General features: G+C 46.1%; 1 protein-coding gene across 9 annotated transcripts in view; it reads right to left on the bottom strand.

The window, feature by feature from the left end:
• Positions 1–23,216, bottom strand: part of CADPS (calcium dependent secretion activator) — a 210,509-nt gene that overhangs the window by 122,782 nt on the left and 64,511 nt on the right. For all 9 annotated transcript variants that reach the window (XM_061354231.1, XM_061354230.1, XM_061354229.1 and 6 more), the window contains exons 4-6: positions 14,095–14,175; positions 9,775–10,011; positions 7,558–7,679 (exon numbers count right to left, since the gene is read on the bottom strand). In XM_061354231.1, coding sequence (XP_061210215.1) covers positions 7,558–7,679; positions 9,775–10,011; positions 14,095–14,175 — 440 coding nt within the window. The remainder of the gene's footprint in view (positions 1–7,557; positions 7,680–9,774; positions 10,012–14,094; positions 14,176–23,216) is intronic.

Consider the following 23,216-nt stretch of genomic DNA (forward strand, 5'->3'; position numbering starts at 1 on the left):
TGCAGACAACTTGTGTCTCAACAAGAACAGACCATGGAAAATCAGACAGGTATTCTCTGCTTGAAAATACAGGCTACTGGCATTCTGCAAACACAGTCCAGACCCTCCTTTATAAATTCAGTAGAGGAGAGCAGTAAAATACTTCCTAAATGCAAATAGAGCAGAAAAGGGCACAAGGTACCTTCCAAAATCAGCTAAAGAGGGGAAAAAGGGGTGTGAGACTGTCACTTCTTTTTGTGTCGCCACTCGCAGTTTTGCTGTCCTATATTCTTCTAAGCCAGGATCCAGGACAGGAAGCCCAGATCCAGACAAACCCTTGGGATGGAGTTTGTCTTGCCTAACTTCTTAAGGCTAGAAACAAAGTCACCCTGGCATCTCCGGGGTCAGTGGGGATGGGTGCACACTTCCAGCAGATAATGCCCAACCAGCCATCTCAGCCATCAGCATCCCCTCTGTTGTGAAATAGAAGCATTGCCCTGCTTTCATGGACAGGAAAACCAAAGTAAGGACCGAGCCAGCCACTGGTCCACACAGCCACTGAGAAGAGCTAGAGCAAATCTGTTAACACCACATCCTTTGTTCCCATGGGAGATCCACCCCTAGACACGTATTTCACATCTCTGGCCTGACAAGGATTGCAAGGCTGAGCAGCCCCTGGCTTGCAGGACTTCATCCTTCCTTCAGCAACCACCCAGGGCTGGTAAGCCCTCTTCCCACACCCTGGTGGATCCCACAGCTGCAGGGGCTGTGAGCAGCTGCTGGGATCCCCCTTCTCACCTCCTCTAAGCCATGGAGTGGGAACTGCTGGAGACACTCTCTGTTTCATTTGCCTTCAACAGCTTCTTCAATGTGAAACAGCTCAGAATTGCTCTGGAAGGGGTTCAAGAAAAATGCTGCTGTGTCTCTGCACTCCAGCCACATTCACAATCTCCTCCCCTCATAAGCATGCCTTCTCCTCCTCACCCATGTACTGACAACAGCACATAGCTCTTTTTTAGTGCTTTCGCACACAGTGGTGCTGTTCACTGGGAGACCTAGCACATTCACAAAGGCAACAGGCCTCTCAGCCTTAATTTCACAAAAAGGTTAACTAGGATGTTGAGAAATCACTGTCAAGGTTGGCTTTCCCATTAAACCTCTCCCAGAGCTCTGTTCAGGCACAGAACCAGCTCTTTAGAGTACGCTCTTTACTTCCATATGCTGCTTTGGAACCTGCAATAGCAGTACCCCTCATTAAATAATAATGTGCACTACTTGCACACACCACTTAAATAAACCAACAACCAGGCACTTTTTACATGTCTCATCCCCACCTTTCTCTCAGCAAGCGATGTGCAGAACTTGCACTAAAGCATGTCTTGACTTTGTTTATCAAACACCAACCCTGAGCATTAAAGAAAAAGACTGAATATATCCCAGGACTTCTGTTTTGCAGTCCTCCTCCTAATTTAGCACTAATTCGGATCACTGAATCTAAATCTCATTTCAATGTCATTTTGGTCTGTACCATCCCATGTTAAGGTTGCATGCATAGGAGTGATGAAGCAGACAGGTGTCAACAAAAATCGCCTTGGGCATCATCACGCCTTCTGGAATACCTGAATTTGAATGTATGCGCTATCACAGGGATATGTAACTCCCAAGTGCACAAGAAGAGTCAAGAAATTAGACAGCTGGCAAGAAGAGAGAGACATTCATCTGCAAAAGAGAAGGTGCATAAGCTCAACCCTTACTAGACATTACAGAGTCCATGCGAAAGCAGTGCTATGTATGCTCTAAAGGTTGTGGAAAACACAGTCAGAGCTTGCACTTACTTGGTACAGAGAGCCCAACTACAAGAGGTAAGGCTATAAAACAAGCCTTCATTATTCTTCAACACAGTTTCTAGTGTAACATTTGTAGTACAGGGAGAGGAAGGACTGCTGCTGAGACCTTTGGGAGCAGGACCACACCTGGGATCAACATCTGCACACTATTGAAGCATGGCAGTGTGGCCATCCGAGTGACACCTGGGGTGAGGGAATCCCTACAGGCCCTTGTCTTTATTTTGGGGTAAAATTCAGCTGCTTAATCTAAAGAAAATTCTTTGCCCCCTATTAACCTTGGGGCAGCAGCTGATCCGTGCTAGAACAGCTACTGCACAGCAGCTATAATGAAGCATCAGAAGAGGTTCTGAATTCCTAATTAAAAGGGCCACTAAAGCACTTGCATGAAGACTTCCCATAATAGATCACACGCTTGCATCTGGGTAATAACTTTTTACTGCATTTTTTGCTGTGCTTAATGACTTGTCCATAGCCTCCACTTTCAAAAAATGGGAACATCATAGTATAAATCTCAGGAGCATTATGGAAATAGGTGCACAAAAGGGGATTTGAAGAGCAGGTCAGACTGAGCTAACAACAGAACCCTTCAGGTACAAAGGCTATGCACAGTCTCATAAGAAAACTGGCTCCTAGACATATTAAATAGTACCTCTTCATGAGGGACTGTAGTGATAGGATAAGGGGTAGTGGGTTCAAACTTAAACAGGGGAGATTTAGGTTAGATGCAAGGAAGAAGTTGGTGAGGTGCTGGCACAGGGTGCCCAGAGAAGCTGTGGCTGCCCCATCCCTGGCAGTGTTCAAGGCTGGGTTGGATGGGGCTTGGAGCAACCTGGTCTAGTGGAAGGTGTCCCTGTCTATGGCTCATACAGTTGGAAATGGATGAGCTTTAAGGTCCTTTCCAACTCAAGCCACTCTGTGATTCTGTACCTTGTGTAGGGGATTTAGAGACCACTTTGTACCCTTCAGCCCTGGACAGAGGGGCTGAAAGCAAATCCCCTGAAGTTCCTGTCCCTGTCATTGTCACCTCTTAGCCTGGCAGCATCATGGGCTCAGAGCATCCTCACCAAGCTGCTGAGCACAAAGCTGAAGCTCACTCCTTCAAGACATTCCCCCAAGAGATCCCTCGGGGCAGACTTACCTCTGCTCAGACCCTTACCCCAGGGGCAAGGGCTGTATCTCAGAAGTGATGGTGTCTGATCTTAGCTACACTCAGGTCTCAGTTCACCTACTTCTGACACATTTACAAGGCTCCTGGAGGTCAACTGAGGAAAGAACTGCAAACATCTGCACAGCTGTTAAATGAAATCACGCAACTGGAAAGGCAAGCCAATCAGTCTGGGTAATTAAGACAGATTATATTTAATACTGAAGCCATCCAGAAGAGGAAGGAAGAAGGAAAAAAAAAAGGCTGAAAAAAGCAGCTATCTCCTAAAATTTCCTTTTGCTTTGTTTTTTTTTTTTTTACTCAGTGTCATGAATTCTGCTTACACAGGGCTTAGCTAAGCATGCAGACCTGAATGTGAATGATGTTCCAGTATGAGCTTTGCCATGGTGTGATACCTCTGAAACACAGTGACAGCTCTGAATGTAGTATGGGCTCAGAGCACTGAAGTGACACATGGAAGTCCAAGGCAGCTGGTTCTTCTGCCCACAGGGCTGCCCCAGCAGGCAGAACCAATGCTGGGAGTGGTGGTCAGCCTCTGTGGCTGCAGAGCTGCCCATCTGGAAAAGACCTATCAGACACGGCACCAACTGAGGGACACACAACGTGAATTATGGGCTAAACTCTGCTCTTACTCGCATCAGTATAAACCCCTTTAGTTTAGCAGAGTTAAATAAGCTCTACAGCATATGGAGTATTTATTTGTGATTTATGTGTCTCAAAAGGACGTTTCCCATTTTACCATTGTGAAGTGGCCACAGCATCTCCCAACTAACCATGGCAGCAAAACACTGACTGCAACAAAATCCTCTTATCATTCTCCTACTCCATGCAAAGCTACTGAGCATCACTTCCAACTCCAGTGCCAGAGGCAGGGGATCCCTGAAAAGACCAGATTTTCCCCTTCTGCAAAGAGAGGGCATTCTTGCTCACCAGCATCCCTTCCCACAGAGCTTCTCCCTTTGCTGCTCAGTGCCTATGTCCCAGATGGAAACAGTGACTGAATGGCACCTAAGGAAGGATGCTATGGAGTTCCTGTCCCTCTTCATGGTCAGGCAGTGGGCTCTGATGGATATGGCCCACAATCTGAAACAAAGACCTGAGCTGGGTGATAAGCTTGGGCGGCCTGTTGCAGTACAGATAAAGAGCTGAGCTGTCAGAGCACCTTGAAAGGAATTCAGGGACCAGCATCAGAGCAAAGATAAGACAGGGCACTCCTGTCTCAGCGTGAGGTAGCTAAGGGAACAGAGATGGAAAGGTTTAGAAGCTTACCAAAGACATTACTTTGCCAAGAGTGAATTTATGGAGAGGGCATGATGCCCAAGCTCTTGGTCACGACAAAAAGCATAAGAAATGACATGGAATCAGATGAGACCCATTGAGTCCCATTGAGTGTCCTCTCTCCAGCACTGCCCTGAAGAGAAACTGCATGGAAAAAAACCCAGACAATGAAGAGTGATTTTTTTTTCCTTCAAAAATAAGAAGCTCCCTCCTCACTTCTCATACTCTGAGCTACCACGCAATCCTTGCATTAGGGCTAAAGAGGCACCTCTGCTTTGCATAACCTCAAAGTGAACACACTTCCAGAGCCAAAGGAGCAGCCCACAACTTCGACCCTTCTTGGACATGACAAAATGCCCACTTAGGTTGGCCAGATTCTTCCCCCACCAGATATTTACTACTTTTAACCCAAATGGTTCAGCTGAGCTCACTGCAGGTACACTTGATTTTCACTACCATAAGCCAGGTGAAAATGAGCCTTATATGCATGCTGAAATATGTCCAGGTGAATACATAACATTTATTCATAAGGCATGTAGGATCTTGCTATTCTTTGAGTCTCTCTGTTTTCTTTTGCTCTGCTCACATCAGAGAAAGGTGCTATGATAAGATGATGCAACACAGGTACAGCCCAAGAGCACTGCTACAAGCACAGGTCACTGTTTAAATATATCCAGCAGCCTCTAGAGACTGTAGGACAGCGGTGCTGTGGCTGGACTTTCTGTGCTATTCCCAGACCCCAGAGCAGCCCTGTTCTCTGGTTGTGCAACAATCAGCATTACTAATGTAGTGTTGGGGACGTGCAGAGCCACCTCACCCCTGTGCTTGGCAGAGGGCAGACACCAGGGAATGGGGGGTATAAACCCCTCAGTTATCTGCAAGAATACAGTTCCAGCACGAAAAGCAGCAAAATCCTGCTCACACTGGCATTTGGGATATTTTGTAGAGGCATCTGTGGGTTAGGATATAATACAAGGGCTTTTTCTTACACAACTTATTAAAAGCACTACTAATAATACACTGTGAGCCTGATCTGAAATAACCCTTGCTATTTTGGGTCTGGCTTTCTCTAGAACTGTGCCATCTCCTGTACCCGCACTAAGGCAGATAATCCTCACATGAAAGGACCGGGCTTAAAATGTCAGGAATCCAACATGGAGCCTGAGAAGAAATAGCAGACCAGTATTTACTGCTTGTCCAAGAGCCACACTCCTCACACTGATCGCTGGGTACACACGGCTGCTAACCCTGCTGCTGCCCAACTTCCTTCAACATCCACAAACAGGATTCAAGCTCCAAAGTCACTAAGATTCTTTCAACCATCTTACTGTCCAAAACTGCTGGTTTTGCTTCAGGGAAGAAGGCAGGCAAATCTCTCACAGACCTAGACCAGTGCTTTTGGAAATCCTTCCCTGTCTGGCAAATTGCCTTTTTCCATTAGGGATGCAGAGCCCAGGTTAGCTTTCTGTGATGGCCTCTGTTTCCTATGGAAGGTTTACTGCAGAGCTTTACCTTGGGTGATCTTCGGTTTTGGAAGTAGAAAGTCCCAGGACCCTCAAGGAATACAGCCGTAAAGCCTAACCCCTCCCTAAGACATTTCCACAGGTAGTAATCCAAGTGCTGGAGCAACCCAGAGGAATTCAAGCCTGACCTGCACCTCTATAGGAAGCTAGTGGAGGGAGAGTATGAGTGTGATGAACTTGCATAACTCCTATCACACCGCAGCATTCAGCATTGGATGAATTTTCCTGAGGGCTGATGGCTTGAAGCCCAGACACTCTGCGTTTCATTATAATAAAAAGAACCACTCAATTAAAGAGCTCACTCCTGCAGCCGTTATTTTCAAACTAGCACTTGTATAAGTGGTCCTACGGCTGACAGCAAGAAGGATTGTGGAAGAAAGGACAGACCCTTTGAGCGACAGTGGGATGAACAGACTAAGCTAAACAAGCACACGTATCTTAGAAGCGCAGTTTTCGGTATGGGTAGTAGTAACTTTCCCTAAATAGAGCCCAACTTTTTCCACTGATGCAATAAAAATACTTAAAATAGTGACAACTGCAGGTTCTTATGGAAATTTTCCTCCAAGCACAGCTCTCCTACTTCCTCCCCTGAAGCAGATTTCAGTGTTTTGAAAAGTAAGCCAGGCTGCAGCACTTTCCCTGATTGGGAATATTGTTTTTAAACCACTTACTGCAGATTCCTGCTCCTCCAGCACAGTGCAGGGCGCAAGGCATCAGCAGTTTCTGTGCCTCTGCAGAAGGACAACCACAGAGGGAAGGCAGCCTGCCTTCAGCTCTGCTCTCCTCTCCTCCTGCCTGCATCAGCTGGTCTTGAACTGTGAGTCTTCACTGCTTGTGCACTCACATGTAACACAGCCTGGTGCTGTTGGCTCTCCTTTTACAAACTTGGGAACCAGCCACTGGAAGGGAATGGGGTAGGGGAACAAAGAGAGAATATCCCAGCAACCCCACCTGCGTGGTCCCCCACTGCTGCACATCACCTTGACAATTCTCCATTGTGAGGATGCTCACCAAGAATTCCATTTAAGTGTGAAATCTCTGCAGTGAACCAGAGGAAAACTGCCTCAAATCCATGCAGGCAGTGTTTAAAGTTAAATAACCCCACAAATTAGAAGGGAAATAAGCCATTCATCATTTTCTCCTTCTAAATTAACAAAGATCAATCACTACTAGCAGGTTTATAACAATATCTGAGTAAGATAAATAAAGCAAAGTAAGGGGTCAAGGCTGGAGATCTGGGGACCAGGTCAAAGAGGGCAGAACAAGACTCTGACCTTGCACTGGACTAGGGCAGAGTAGCCTCAGATAAAGCTGTGACCTGAAGCTTTCCCCAGCTCCTCTCTCCCACCTCTGGCTGTGGCTGCCAGAATGCGTTCCCTTTCTTGTAGGGCATCCAAAACCCTGACAGTAAGGATGAGATTATGCACCAGCACCTGCTGGCACCAGTTCAGATGGACACTAGGACAAGTATTTATCTAGGCTTAACTCCATCCTTATTTAGCAAAGTACTTACGTATAGGCACAAATTTATGTCTCTATGGCTACAACAGACGTAAGCCTGTCATTAACACTCCCCCCCCCCCCCCAATTGGGGCTTACATGTCATTCTTAGTTACAAAACGATGCTCTGCATACATGGAAGGCCACCTTTCTCCTCTGCTTCTCAGAGTCCCCTCTGGCCTCACCGTGCAAGAGCCAGTCTGCAGCCACTTACCAGTGCAGAGAAGAGCATGGTGGAGAGAGCAAAAAGCAAAGCAAGACTTACGTTGGCTTTGAGGCTTCAGCCTGGTCAGTCTGCAGTTTCTCTCCACCTTCAACCTCCATGGTGCAGTACACAATGCGGTTGGGGGCCAGCGACTTCAGACCCTGCACCTCCATGATGACAACCTGCAGGGTAAAGAGAAATGTAAGAGGAACAGCCTCCTTCCGACCCTGCTCTGGCTGCTGAATCCATAGGGACAGCCAGCATTGGGCCTGTATGGAGAGAGGGAGCTCCTCCTCTGATTACACACAGGCTTGTTGAAACCCTTGGGTTACCAGGGTTGTACCAAACTTCAGGAGATGGGCCTCATAGACACAGCCTTGCCCCATCTAAAAGTGTCTTAATACGTGAAACCCAGAGAAAAAGCACAGTTACTCAGCTTGAGCCAAAAGCCTATGTTCAAGATTGAACAAGATAGAATAGTTTGGGTTTGACTTTTAAGATCATCCAGTTCCAGCCCCCTGCCATGGACAGGGACACCTTCCACTAGACCAGATTGCTCCAAGTTGGCCTTGAACACTGCCAGGGATGGGGCAGCCACAGCTTCTCTGGGCGCCCTGTGCCAGCACCTCAGCACCCTCATCATAAACGTTTCTTCCTAAATCTACCCTCTTTCAGTTTAAAACTGTTGCCCCTTGTCCTGTCACTACAGATCCTGGTAAAAAGTCTCCATCTTTCTTATAAGAAATCTTTCTTATTAAGAAATCACCATCTAAGTTCCTTGCAGGTAATTACCATTTCTTTTTTAAAGGAGACCAATCTTGTTAACCATGTACCTCAAGAAACACCATGGGAGTTTCTGTTCATGTTTTATTACAGCTGTCTGTGAACTATATACACATGGGGTTAAAATTCCTCTCCTCAGGGCTTCTGATCTGTCCTTGCACTAAGCACCCCTTCCCTGGCTCACAGAGCAACACAAACCCTCTGATGAGCACACATTCTCTGTAAAGCTGTCTTGCAGCAAGAGCTCCATGCACAGTCCTGCCAGCCCCTGAAGTCAGCGCTTCACTGAGCTTCTGCTTCCCACCAGATGGGGTTCAGCTGGAGCAAAGTGTTTGAGACATCCCATTGTAAGGAGGAGTCCCTTTATGCACAGCTATGCGCACTGCACTGGCTTTTGCAACAGAGAGGTCTGCTGCTTTGTGATAGTTCCCTGCTCCTGCGTATGGGAACACTCAGAAGTCAAGCTTTATTTGATGCTGCTGTTGAAGGCACCATCTCTGGGTTCTACTTTGAAATAAGACTGAACTGAATATTATAAAGCTGGTTTCAGACATCTCATGAATTCAACTCTGCGACGGCACAACCAGTGCTGTTGAGTTTTGCATTGCCATGATGTATATATAACAGGAGACCCCTTAGGAAGAGAAATAACCGCGAAACTACACAAAAATAGTATTTTCTGATTTTTCTGCATCCTACGTTTTTCACCCCATCCTGGTAGCTGTTTTGACAATGTAGCATAAACCCACTCACTGACAGACAACAACAATTCTGTGCGGGTGTGCTGATGACTCCTTGGAGTAAATGTCTTGCCTAGACTCAAATATGTCTGCGCAGAGCAATTAAGTTGGCTGAAAACAGCTACTGCAGCAACACTGCTTCCAGAACAGAGCCAGCCTCTGCTGGAGGTTACAGCAGGTCCCTGCAGCCCCCTGCCTTCCCCTGGGCTCTTCTCCTGCTCAACAGAGCATGAGTAGAAAGTCAGTGCTCAACACAAAGCAAAGAGCAAGCCAGCAAAGCACAGTATTTCCATACAAGCTGCAAGCCAAACTGTTGAGTGCACTCAAACCCCAGCAGTTTCAAACAATTCTCCAAAGAGGAAGCAAGGCTTGCAGGGAAATACAGTAACTATTAAATATACTGACCTTTATGGTGTTGCGTTATTGTACTGGTTTAGGGAACAATACAGGCTCAGGGTTACTGGGGTACACAGTAGCAAGCTGCATGAGGAGGTCAGTTACTGATGCTGGTTTCAGAGCTATCTGATATACATTAGCAGGAAAGGCCAGATGGTTTATCTCACAGTTTGCTCCAACAAGATGGACACCAGAGAGGACAGAGTATTTGACCACAGGCAAAACTTGTTGTAACTCAGAGAGGAGCCATTCCTCATAGAGATCAGAAAGTTATTTCTACTGACCTCTTTCCACCTAAGTCTGAACTAAGCAGAAGGTGGCTGCTGTGATTTTTCACTCCCACAAATTGCACTCTTACCTCCAGGGAGAACGACAACACCACGTCTGACTTGGAAAGCTGGTTCTCGTTTTCTTCCCCCATGTCAATTATTGAGGTGTTGTGACTACGTTTCAGCTTCTGCAGCTTAAAGTCAGAGCCCCCTTTAGACACAGGCATGCTCTCTAGGTTTGCCATGAGGAGGTTGACAGATGACTTCAGCTCTTCAATGTACATGTTTTCCATCTCTTTGGACACAAACTTCGGGAACTTTCGCTCCTTGCATTTGGAAACAAAAACAACAGAATGAATGGTGGTGACAACCAGCAACTACTTGTTGCACCGGAAGAATCCCCCAGGAGCATCTCCAGAGAGATTTGTGAGTAGGGAACTCCCACAAACCAGATGACATATTACAGCTTCCCCCTGTGTAATGTAGAAACATTACTGTTAGCTTCCCGTAGAATTAATACCTGGTACTTATCCAGCTTTACTGTTTCTTGGATGTACTTGCATTTCTTTGATTTTTCTATCTGCAAATGGCCTTCATATTTTATGTATTCACAACTGCAAACACTCCAGGCCAGATCTCAGCTGAACTTTGTGACTGACAGCAATTTACTAATGATTTGGAGGATGCTGACAGTTAGGGACTTGTTTTCCAGTCTCCAAAATGTGCCAGCTCTTTTTAAAACACTTCTGAGCAGTTGCTCCATTAGTTTTCTAGGTGTGAAAGGAGTCCAAGGAGGGAAAATAAAAAATGTGTGGGCAGGAATGGTAGTCCCAACTGGAAGAAGGGGTAAAACACACTTTCTACTACTTGCCAGGGCCCTTGTCTATCTCCAGCAAGACACTCTTTCACTGTGAGAACCTCCAGTGCTGCTTGTTGTAAACAGGACATTTAAACTTTAAACCCAAAGGTAACAGAGAGAGCAAAATGTGATGTTCTTCAGTGTGTGTTCTCAGCTTTGAAATGCTGCCCATGCTCCAGCTCTGATAGGATCACTGGTCTCAGCCCTAACTCTTCTGAAACCTCTGCTCATACCCTGAATACACTCAGGGTTTGAACATCTCTCAGTGGGTTACAAGAGGCTGTACAAGGAGTATGACAGCGAGGCAGCATCTGCAGCCAAGGAGCTCGAGGCTGACGTCAAAGTATCTTAGTGGCAATTCATAATATTGTAAAAAGCAGCTTGTAAAATGCAGGCTGGAGAAGAAAACAAGGTCATGTTTCTTCTAGAAGACTGCCATCAGGCTGCTGAAAAAGTAACCCACTGCACCAGTTTTTGCGTCAGTCCTCAATAGCTTACCTGTTACAAGCACAGCTCACAGCAGCACTTGCACCAAGCAGTTTAAATACATTCTTTTGTTTCCAGTCTCAACCTTGGGTAGCAATTCCCTCATGTAAATGAGACCTGGCATCAAGATAAACTACCTAATCAGTCTGTTTTATTGTCTATGCATTGTGTAAGTTGTAAGCCACCCTTTAAGAAAGAAAAAACCCAGAAACAACTGTCTGGAAGACTTTAAGAACTACTGCTGAAGTGATGATGTTCAAACATCATTGCTTTTTCACGCTGCTGCTATTCATCTCTCCAGGGACTACAATTTTGGTGCTGCCTTCACAAACCTCTTCAGACAAGCAGCAAAGACAGAGACATTTCACTGTGTGCCAACAGCAACTTCTCATACTAAGGCTAAACTTGAAGTGGCACATAATAATTTAACTGGGACTGAAGATGGAAATGCATGGGTGCAGGTGTGGTCCCAAGGTACCCATCAGACTGGATGTATTGCTGGGAGAAGAAAAAGACACAATAAAGAGATGCAGACAAGAGCAAGAAAGGGTGTTGGTCACCTCCACGTGTACTTGGAGCAGGGGGAGGACCAGAAATGGAGACAAATGAAGGGAGAAACAGAGTTCAGAGACTGCAGGGTGGGTCCTGCCCCAGATGGACATATTGCTCTGGTGTCAAGGGTTCATTTAGCTGCTTACACATGCTCCTTTTTGCCCCTGAGGCCAGGTGACTGGAGGGGGGTAAGGCACCACAGGAAGCAGAGCACTTGCTACTGCAGAGAAAAACAGACCTCTGCCTTGGCATCACTAAGCTCTCAGCTATAGCGCTGCTCTCATTCAGCTGCTGGAAAAGTACAGCATGCAGAGTGAAACGCCTGTCCAGATTCAGCTTTAAAACATCTGCTGGGCTTCAAGCGTGACCCTCAGGCTGGCTGGCTCCAGGGCTGGGTTTACCTGCTCTGACAGGCAGGCTCACTGGGGGACCCTGCCCAGTGCTGCACTAGCACTGCACTGAGCTGCACTCCCCTGGGCACAGCAGGAGGTGAAAGGACTCAGAGCTGTACCCTGGTGTCCAGATGCAGGAAAGCTGGTGTGCACAGTGACTTGTGCAAGGTCACATGAGAGATTAAACCAGGGCTTGCACTGGTTCTGCACCACTGTAATCCCAGATTTCATTAGGCTCCACAGCCTTTGGTGCTTCTGAAGTTCAAATGTCATACTGCGAATGATTTAATTTATCAACAAGGCATTAATTTGCCTTTATTGTGCAATCTCAGCATGGCCACCTCAGGGCTGGTGTCATGAGCTCCTGCGTGGCAAATCTGCATTAAAAGCTGCAAACTGGAGACGAAATTGGGAAAGTTCTCCTTTCAGTGAGCTGAGTTGTGAACCTGCCCTATGCAGGGAAAACAGCCTTGCCTGGAAAGAAGGATATAGAGACAGATTCAAAAGGTCATTCGGATGCCTACAAAAGATAGCATACACTGGTTTGAAAGGACAAGGTTTCTTGTAGGCACTTGCTGGGAGGATCTGACATTCTGGAGAGAAGGCCTGCAGCAGTAACTTGAAGGAGATTAAATATCAATACCTGCCAAGTGGATCACAGGTAAATCACTTTTACTCTAAACCACCCTCCAAGCTGCACAGCTATATATTGAAGGTTCCGTTCTGCACAGGGAAATGTCAGGTTCTGTTGAGTTCTTTGCCCTCACCGTCTCTTACGGGGCCAGCAGCAGCATGGTTTGTTTTCAGTACCCTTGAGGGAGGAATGGAAATGGCACATTCCTGTTTGCAAGGAATAATTCATGGAGCTGCAGCCTCTGCTGGCTGCCACTGAACCATGCATATTGTTGTCCCACATGCCATAAAGAGAAAATGAAACAACAAAACCAGGCAATCTCATTCTGGCACTCAGTGCCTGGCTACCCATCTCAGAATCGGAGCAGCAGTGCTCCACACAGGGGCTTGTATTTGCTGCACATAAAAAATACTGTAGGTTTTCTTGACAATGAAATGGCAAAGGGCCAAATGGTGAAGACAGGAGCTGCAGCTGGGCTGCTGTGCCATCGTTTGGCCACGTGGACCTTGGCCAACTTACTGTTTTCTTCAGTGAAGTGGGGAAAACCAGGACCCACCTCCCCAGAGATGCAGCAGCAGTAACTATTTAACAGAAGTGTGAGGCACAACCAGCATCACTGCTGACACCTGACCATAAATGAATGTGCTCTAATTTTCACACCCAGGGATACCAGTGCGGTTGCAAACAGCTCTGATATGACCTTATAAAACCCCCCAACTCTGGGCATAGCTCAGTGCTAGGACTGTTGCTGCTGAAAAGCAGGTCCTTAGCCTGAGCTGCATCTCTCTGATTAGAGCCCCTTCCTTCTAGAAATAGTTTATTGATTATTAAGAACAGCCAGATAGATCTTTCCCAGTGACTTCAGCCCCATTAGAGTGTTATTGGTGACTCAGAGCATCTGATTAGAGGCGAGAATAAAATCTAGCCGTACTGATGTCAACAGGATCCAAGGTTACTCTGCATCTATAGTCCATCAACTGAGGCAGCATCTACCTACAGGAAAGGAAGCGTGGCTCCCAGCAGCCCAGAAAATGGCACAAACACCATTAGGGCAATTCCTGTCTCCTTTCTATATGCCATCACCCACAACACTGCCTAGCACTGAAGTCTGACAAAGAGGGCTTAGACATACACTTGCAGATCTAACTGGAGCACTTAAGGACAATACCTTCTCCACTGTTGAGTGTTTGTAAGGGATTTTGCAAGAACCTAAAATATCCGAGCTCATCAGGACATTCCAAGAAATGCATACCACATCAGCTTCATCTATGCTTGCTGTTTTGTTCATAGTTAATAACTGTCATTTGTAATCATGATTATATGATTCTATGGTCTGCTAGTTTTTAACTGGTGATTACTGGGAAAATAAACCTATGAAAGAAGGACAAGATCTGGGGGTTGCATCAAACTACTTATGTGCTCCTATATGAAGAGCTTGCTGATATAGAAGACATACTGATATAGAAGATATATTGGGTTATTTTACCTTGGCAATTTGCTCTGCCATTTGGAGACGTCCATCTAACTCACGTCTGATCTGTGCTGCTTGCTCATCTGGGTTGTCCAGCTGTATAAAAACAAAAGGCAAATCAAGGTGAAAAATTAATCAATGCAGTACCTTTGTGAACAGCTCAGCTCTTCAGGCTGACCCCCTCTATCACTTTATCAATGAAGTATAGAATAAAGGGAGCAGAGCCCCCACAAAGGACACACACAGTGTTCACCATCCAAGGCAGAGATGACCAAAGGGCTGTGCAGACCCTGTTTTGATGCCTGCCCTGTTGCCTCCTGGGGCTGAGCATCCTCACCTCACTTTGCCCTGTGAGCCAGGTTGACAGCAGCCTTGATGGTGACTCTCTGAACCCCTTGGTGTCCTCCAGAAGCTACCACTTTGCTGGTGCTTGGGAAGCCATATGCCCCCTGTGCTGGGGCAGAGCATGGCAGCTACAGATCATCAAGCTAAATACCCCGTGCCCCTCTTGCCACCCAGACAAAGACAGAAGGCACTGGACCCCGTGGTTCAGTGTTCAGCATCTGCCTGAACCTGTAATGTCTTCTGAAGGTAAAAATGTTGGTTTTGCCAGTTAAGGAAGCAATTACAGCACACATGAAAAAGGCACAGTGACTGCTGCAGTTTCCCATTGGTAGGACATAGGGCAGGTTTGTTATTTTTTAGTGGGAATACACAGACATAAATTACAGAACAGCAAAAAAGCACAAAAGCAAGCCAGCCCCTGAAGAACTGACAGCTGCTGCAATGAAGTGGCTATTTTACAGTTGCTTTCCAGACTCCAGCCACCCTTTAAGTTTCCTTTGGGGTCATTTTAGCCATGGCACAAGGCTAGAAACATGCAGCAGTGAGGTGGTCACAGAACTGCTCCATCCATGAGCCACAAAACCAAGCAAAACCTCATAGTTTTTGTTTACCTCCTCCAGTGACTTCAGGTGGGAGGGCTGACTCCTCCATTCAAATGCCACTTTTGTTTTCAAAGTACCAGACCCTTCTGGCTACCAGTGAACACAATCGCCACAAACCACCACAGGTCAGCTCTCCCACTGACTGCTACACATAAATGAGCTTTATTTGCTGGCTTGGGGTTGCACTAACCATGTCCGTGGGTTTTATCCTCCTCTGGAGACAAACTGCTTGACAGAAGGAAAGCTTGGCTGGTGCAGTGCAGCCTGGAAAGTTAAAGCTATGGGAAGTCTCAATGCTCAGCCTGATGGGCAATAAGCTTGTGTCAGTGCTCCCTGGATGGACTGAAACATGCTGCTTTCTCCCAGAACTATTGCTTTCTATTGCATGTCCTCAGCTGTCTGCCGGCTCACCCTGCATCTCCTCTCTCTCATACATCCTCTTGTAGATCTGCACACGTGCAGGTGTGTATCTGCGTATTGTGTCACCACTGATGATTTTCCAGAGATCAGACATTCAATACAGCTGAGATTGAGGGAAAGTAGGTTTCTGATTAGTGTTTGAAAGTCTGTTACTGATTTAATTCAAGCAGGAAAATTACACAGTGTCCTGACCGTGACCCAAATTCACTGAAACTTCAGGGATCTTTGCTATGGCCATCCAGGTTTCATTCACACCACATAGCCCGCTGGCTTCATCTTTATATTCCTGATCCCAAAACCAGCACAGAGGCATGGACCACCAGCACCTTTTGGGATGAGATGCTCCCATTAACTTCTCCATGAACAAGCACATCACACAACCACTCATGTGCAAGCAACTCTCAGAGCTGCTTCATTAAGCGCAGGAAATGTACAGCCTCAGATTTCCATTTCTTTATGACTCTGAAAGAAGGGGCATTATGTGAATTCCATCTGAGCTACAGTAATTGAGGTTAATCACACACTACCCAAAATAACTCACGTGCTAAATTTGGAAACCAAGGATGCTGCTGTGGAGGAGAGCTGGTTTTGTGGCGTGACAATGAGCCAGCAAACTGCCTCACACTTTCTGCAGATGTTTTCCAGTGATGCTACAAGTCAAAAAGCATGTCAAGGAAAGATCTGGCTGAGGAATGTTATTTTTCTTGGGAGGCAAAAAACACCCTACAGACAGCCTCCTTGGTTGTGGTTGAGCGGGTAAGGGATTGCTTTTCAGAGCTGTGCTTCCCAAGATTCATTAGTGGTGCCAAGCTGGGTAACCTGGTATTTAAAAGAAACAAAACATCTTTCCAGGCTGTATTTTCAATGACTCTGCATGACAGCTCCATGGCAAATCCTGATCTTTGGGAAAGCAATCACAGTCTGTTGCAGCCAACAGAACATTTTCTTCTTGTTAGCTATAGAATGGTACTAATGAGGCAGCCCCTGCCTGTGTGTCCTTCTGGCACGTCCATGCCGACCTCTTGTGACTAAGTGCTGCAGCCACTTCCTGCTCCTGAGCCCGGGAAGGGCTCCTGCTGCCGTCAAAGCAAGCAGGAGTTTGTGTTTTACACGGTCATAACAGTATATAGTGACATTGAGAGCAATGCCAGAGCCCATAAAATATACTTAGCTCATGATATAAGGCAAGGGACAAGCGTAAGGCATGTAAGACCAAACATCCAAATAAGGCAACACGAACTCTTATATCATTAAAACTCAATTTCTTAACTAGAGATTCAGCTATTTATTTTCTGCCATACGCAAGCCCACTTTAACATTCAAATATATGACAGCCACGTACATAAATGATTTACAAAGTCAAAGGGAAATTGAATTAGTTTCATTCCGCATTATGACTATGTTATGGGTGCGCTATGAAAAAGAAAAAGCAAAGATGTAAATCATAAGGTTGCCCCAGTCAGTTAAATGTGAAAAGTATTATAAATTTCAGGATATGATTTGTCAGACACGCTGGGCTTTTCTTCAACAGCACGCCACAAATACATGACGTGGATAATTTGTAATTCTCAACTGATCATTACCCAGTTGCCTGCTGGTAAATTAGATGTTTTCATACGTCTACCGGCATCCAACATTAGCTCTCTCTGCCTGCCCTGCAGAGATTATCTATTTCAATAGAACAGTTGCTAAAGTAAAAGAATAGAAATAAAGAGAGTGGAGCAGATTCTGAGCAGAACCCAGAATTCATCAGCACCACAGTGCTGAATGCATTGGCAGGGCATGTGCCTGCTTTAACCCATGGTGACCATTCAACTACAAAAAACACATCTTGCAGAAGACAGGGATTTTTACATATCACCTGATCATAAGGAGCAACTTTTAAGTGAAAGAGTTTAAAAATGTTCATATGATAGTTTTAATTGTCAGAAGTAACCTGTTGCTTCCATGACTCTGAAACAGATTCACTGCAAGACTTTTCCTTGTGTTATCCCAGAGGGATAGATAACCCCTCTACACCTGCAAAAAGCAGAAGCAGAGGCAAACCAACCACCTAATTAAGCCACAATATCTGCAACAAGACACATACACACCTACCAAATCCGCACCTGGTGTGTCAGACACCTCCCATGTATCACCCAACATCAGCCTTGTAGTTCTGAAAGTCAGGAGCCCAGGCTCACCTCCACTCACCCTGGGGCAGCTCAAGCACATGAACAGTGCTAAGGCAGACATTAAGTTCCCTTGGTTTTGGAGTCAGTGTTATACATATTTAAAGCTCCAGCTTCAGTTTACCACAGCTTAAAGACAAACCATCAGCAATCCCTGCTGATTTGGAGCCCTGGCTCCAACTATGATGCTGAGGCAGCACAGGCTGCCCTAATCTTTCCTTCATCATGCCCAAAAGCAGTTTTGCTTAGATAAACATCTCAGACCAAACCACCTGCCTGGGGGCTGAGCAGGGTACAGCCCTTGTAACACTAGTCACAGCAAGAAGGCTGAGCCAGGGTTACCTGCCCAGCCTGGGGACGATGCCGGTGGCGCAAGTGACATGCCATATGCAGATGGTTGATATGAGAAGTGGATCTGGCCATGCCACCAAACACATATTGATGGGGCATGCTCCCAGCAGACACAGTGAGTGAAACAGGACATGGGATCACACTCTGAGCACACCACTGTTGGAAATAATGTTGTTGAAAGCTACAAGGGTTTATAATGAAACAGCATCGTTCTAAGCTGCACAGATCTAGAATGACAGGATGCAACATACAGGTACAACCTTCAATGATCAGCCTGGCATTTACGCCATGCACTGCAGACATGACAGGTATGGTTGGTACAATTGTCATCGGCCCCAGCCAGACATCACTGCAACCATTCAACAGCTTAATCCTCTCTGCCAGTCCCTGCTAATGCTGATCCCTGCTTCCCAGCACATGGAAAATCCCACTTTGTGAATTATTTTCCTTATGTGGAGGACAAGGATGAAAGCTGTGATCCACTCGTGTCCTTCCTAAGCTTGGCTTAGGAATAACTAACACAGCCAAAGACCTGTGTCATGCACAGTTATAGGTACCAAAAGCCTCAAAGAGAAAGTTTCAAGGCTCTCATCTTTGACATGCTGGGAGCTCTGCAGCTCAGCAAATGGTTGATTAAGTATTTCAAAGCAAACATGCTGCACGCGAAAGCTGAACACGATCACAATATGGGTGACAATTCTGCAGCTTTGATGTAGGCTGTTAGGAGAGATCTTTGCCTCATGAAAGGTGGTTTTGCTTTGCGACACTCAATGAAAGAAAACACTGAAAATTCATAAACCCCCACCAATTAATAATTAACCAGTCCAGGTGTACTCATGACTTGTGGCATCAGCAGCATGGAGTGCTCCAGCCAAAGGAAAGACGTGGCCCCAAAGTGACTCACTGCATCAACAGAGCGGCACCATGAACCACACAGCTTTTTAAGACACACTCCCTGCCACCGTCACAGACTGCTCTGTAGCATCCTTTTCCCACCAACAGTACATATTCCATACATACATATGAGGGAGGCAGCTCAGTGCTTGAGGCCATGACCTTTTCCCATGTCTCTGAAGCAGCAAGCAGAGGAGGATCTGAATGCTCCCTCCCTTGTTTTCAGGTTAGATGCTGGCCTGCCTTTTAAATTGTGAATGTAAATGATGTTAAGCTACCTCGGTACAATAAATCACCAATGCCCTGGGCAATGTATTAATCCTCTGAGCAGCAGACTGCAACCCATGTACCACCAGATGCCTTGGGATCTGAAGTGGGAGTGCGGAAGAGGAAGCAAGGACACAGCTTTCCCTATGTCACACACTCCCCCTGTCAGCATAGTCTGACCATGGATTCAGCAATTGCTACTTACGCAGTTTGAGAGAGGTTTTTGGAAGAGCCAGAGGGAACCAGCAGGACACATCCTCTCCACCAGCTCTCTGAATTGCAATGCTGTAGTAGGCCCAGGCACCCCAGGCAGACCATTCTCCTAGTGCCTCTGCATGACAGGGATGCCCAAAACTACCTCTCTCCTCTGGCCAAACTTCCTCAACCAGTCTTTTAGGCTCAGAGTCACACACAGTATTTCTATCACAATGTAAAATTCACTATAATTCAAGGAATTACAGTCTGCATCTATTACTTCACCAGACTTTTCCTTCCCACTCCCATTGGCCCCAGCTTCTTACACAGCCCCAAGGCTCCAGCACAAAGGTGACAAACCCCCTCTCCTGGAGAACAGCTCACACCATTTTGCTTCTGCATAGCTAAGATCAGCCCTGCTGCAGGAACGCAGTCACTTCCAACTGCAGCAGCCAGGGAGTCCTGGGGGTGATTTAAGACAGCAGAAAGGACATGGATAATTCAGTAAGGGTTGACGCTTCCCTCTCTAAGAGAAAACTCATTTGATGGTTCACAAACTTTAGGGCTGCGTTAGACTTGTCAGTGAGAACATTCCCTGCATGTTAAGCAGCCCCTCCTCACCCAAGTGCTCAGTCTTACAACACTGTTATAAATGTCTGTGCTTTACCAGCTGCATGGGCTGCGCAGTTGCTCGCCTATCACATCACCAGCAGATGCTGGCACCCCGTCTGCTTCACCAGACAAGGTCAAGAGATCCACCCTTGAACTAACTCTGGTCTAAACACTACTTTTTGGATAGCTGTTTATCCCACAAACTGAGCTGATTCCCAACATATATCAGGGGAGCATATGCATATGGTGGCATATGCAGGAAGAGGTTTCTCATACCCTCCTTGCTGCTGGCAGCAGCCCCTATGGGTACCTGCTGCCCATCCGCAGAGCACTGATGAATCAATCAGCATGTGCCAATGGTGTGACAAGGGCAGAAGATGCTCAGCACAGATAGGAAAAGGGGACAAACCCCTGTGCTATATCCATTACAGACACCTACCACCATGCCCCTGCAACAGCTTTGCCAGGCTGCAGTGCTGAGGAAAGCTGAGACAAGCAAACTCAGCACACAGCTTTCCAGCAGGTTGTGCAAAGATGCCTCCAGATTTATGTGTAAAGATAAATCAAAGTAAATGAAAAAGCAGAGTCAGCAAAACAGGGAGGGGAAGAAAGAGCTGCCTGCCTTTGCAAATGTTTTGCAAGCTGTTAAGAAAAGGGATGGCAGAGCACTTCCACTCACAAGGCATGTCACTTCCATCTGTGGCCAGAGAACTTCTGAACCCCATAAATCCCTCTGTAAGATCATCTGTGCGAGGTGTACAGCACTGAAAGGGCTTAAAATCTAAGCTGTCCAGAGGCTTTGACCTCTGAACATGCCTTAATACCCTCTTCTTATGGCATTGCATAAGTATGCTTGAAGGCATGTGGGCAGCATATGCTGAGCTACGGCACCCCAGAAGTAACTGGTTGATGCAGCTCATGGCAGATCACTACTTTTTAAGCTGTAAGGAAATGCAAGCAAGCTAAATGTGCTGAATTTCACACCAGTTAGCAGAATCACCTGTATTTTGTACACATGACAAAAAACTACTGTTCAGTTCCAAGTAATTTTTACAGTTAGAATTAGCTGCAATTAGCTCGTCCGAATCATCGTGGAAGAAAGATCTTCCTATCCGCAAATCCTCATCTTTTGATTAAAAGCTTAATGGTAGATACATTGTCATGTAATTAAAAATGGGCTTTGGCTTTTGGAGCTAAAGCAACTTGCATGAGGTGCAGCAAGGCTGCAGTATCTTGACACTCAGCAGGATTAGAGGAGATGGAATAAGATGTGGAAATGTCTCCAACAGTGTCTATGCAATGGGCAGGGCTGGGGCAAGACTCATTTATGAAATCATGTAGTCAAAAGTTTCCCCCTCCGTGCTGAAATGTGCTTGGGGCCAGGGTCTCAGTTCTTGTCAATTCAAGCAGGGAATTTAGATTTTTTTTGGTTTTTTTTCAATGCCACATTGAGGGGGTTTTGACTGACATCTATGGATGCTGCTCCTGATGGGCTTCACATGGCATATTTATACATTTCAAGTCAAGATGTCTATGTGCTGATGCTTGGCAGAGGCGGCATATTTGAGCATGAGAATGAGTCCTGAGAGGAATGCCACTCCTGCAGGGAGAAGCTGTTTTGGACCAGAGGTGTTAGGCTCCCAGGCCACAATGTGCAGCGCTTCCTGCAGATGTCTTTGTGTAGCTGGCTCCCTGGCTGAGCAAGCTTCATTCCCAGCTCTGACAACAGGTTGAGGATCAGGCCTGAGCAGCGAATATAAAATTCCCTAGTTGGCCTCTCTGCTGGTGCAAAATCAGATCTCCTTCAGGAGCTGAGATGAGGTGGTAAAAGAGATACTCAAGCTCTTCTGCTGCAACCCACACCATGCTTGGTAGGGATGATGATACAGGTGAATGCATAGATAACAGAAAATATTGATCATCATCCACATGATGATCACTTTATACATTAAAAACAGATAACCAAATTGAAGGGAAAACCATATTCAGAAAGAAACTTGCCTGCCACAGAGATGTAGCTCAAAATTGGGCAGCTGTTCTCCAAAATAAATACTCATGGTATGCTGGTGCATGCTTTGGAGTTTGAATTGCAACACTGGTTCTTCCAGTAGCATGCTGATAGGTGTAGAAGCTTTGAGCAAACAACTAGAAAAGCAGAGGCTGTAGCCAAGAAGAGCAAGGCTTTGGTTCCCTTTTATGCCAAACATCAGGGCATCAGCAGAAAAGGAGGAGAGGGAATGCAGAGGGAAGGTCCCACTTTTTCAAGGACTAAGATAGTAAAATTGCAGTGCTGCCCACTACAGCTCATTTTGGTATTCACGAAGTTTAGATTTATCACAGCCAGGAACCTAAAGAGACTGCTCTCCTGGATGGGCTGATGTTTTTCACATTGCCTTGATGCAGCAAACTGTCTCATGAGGTCAGGGAGAAAGCAGTTTGTAGAATTAAGCCTCTAGGCAGCAAATCCCCAGCATGCCAAGAGATTGCTATGTGTTCTCAATGGACAGCATCCTAAGGGAGCTGAAGTTGCTGGTCCCATGACTGGGACCATGCTCCTCCAGTAATCTCTGTATATACTGCCATCAGGCCCCCTTCCTACAGCAATAAAGAACTGGAAGGGAACTGATCTCCATCGCAGACCTGGCTGTTTTCAATCCGTCTGGGTTGGACCTAACATGAATTGGTATCAATTTACCAAAATCCAGAGCAGAAACATCACATCTGAAGTCCCTTTGGTCAATATGTAACAACAATTATTAATGACTAGTAAGTAAACATTATTATGATGCTAAATTAACATATGATGCTAATCAAAAGGTCAATTCCTCACCTTAAAGCAGTGCCTTGACAGTTGTGCTCTGAGTCACTCAAAGGTTTTAGGGGGAATTTCCTGGTTTTAAACAGAAGCAATACCCTCAGCCATACCAATCCTATCTAATCTATCACTGCATTTAAAAAAAGCCACTTGTTTTTAAACAACTAGCATTCAACAATGTGAAAAAAACCTGCGAAGAATAGGGATTGAAATTCTAGCCCCACTAATTGGGACTATCCACCACCTCTTCTACTGTCTGATCCCCTCCAACAGGACCTATTCTGCTCCTGAAGAACCAGTGGCACAAACCGGATATACGGCAGCACTGAGAAGGGCCACATGAAGCCACAAGCTGTTGTGTGGGATTTAACCCTGCACAACACCCTTGCAAGATGCTCTGGCACCTGTGCTAAGATCACGGATGTGAGAAGAATTGAAGTGGACACAGAAAAGCAGTGAGAGGTG

Source organism: Neopsephotus bourkii, unplaced genomic scaffold (genome assembly GCF_033783945.1).
Source record: "Neopsephotus bourkii isolate Nb327-2 ecotype Australia unplaced genomic scaffold, CSIRO-AGI_Nbou_v1 NB_719, whole genome shotgun sequence".
NCBI classification, from domain to species: domain Eukaryota; kingdom Metazoa; phylum Chordata; class Aves; order Psittaciformes; family Psittacidae; genus Neopsephotus; species Neopsephotus bourkii.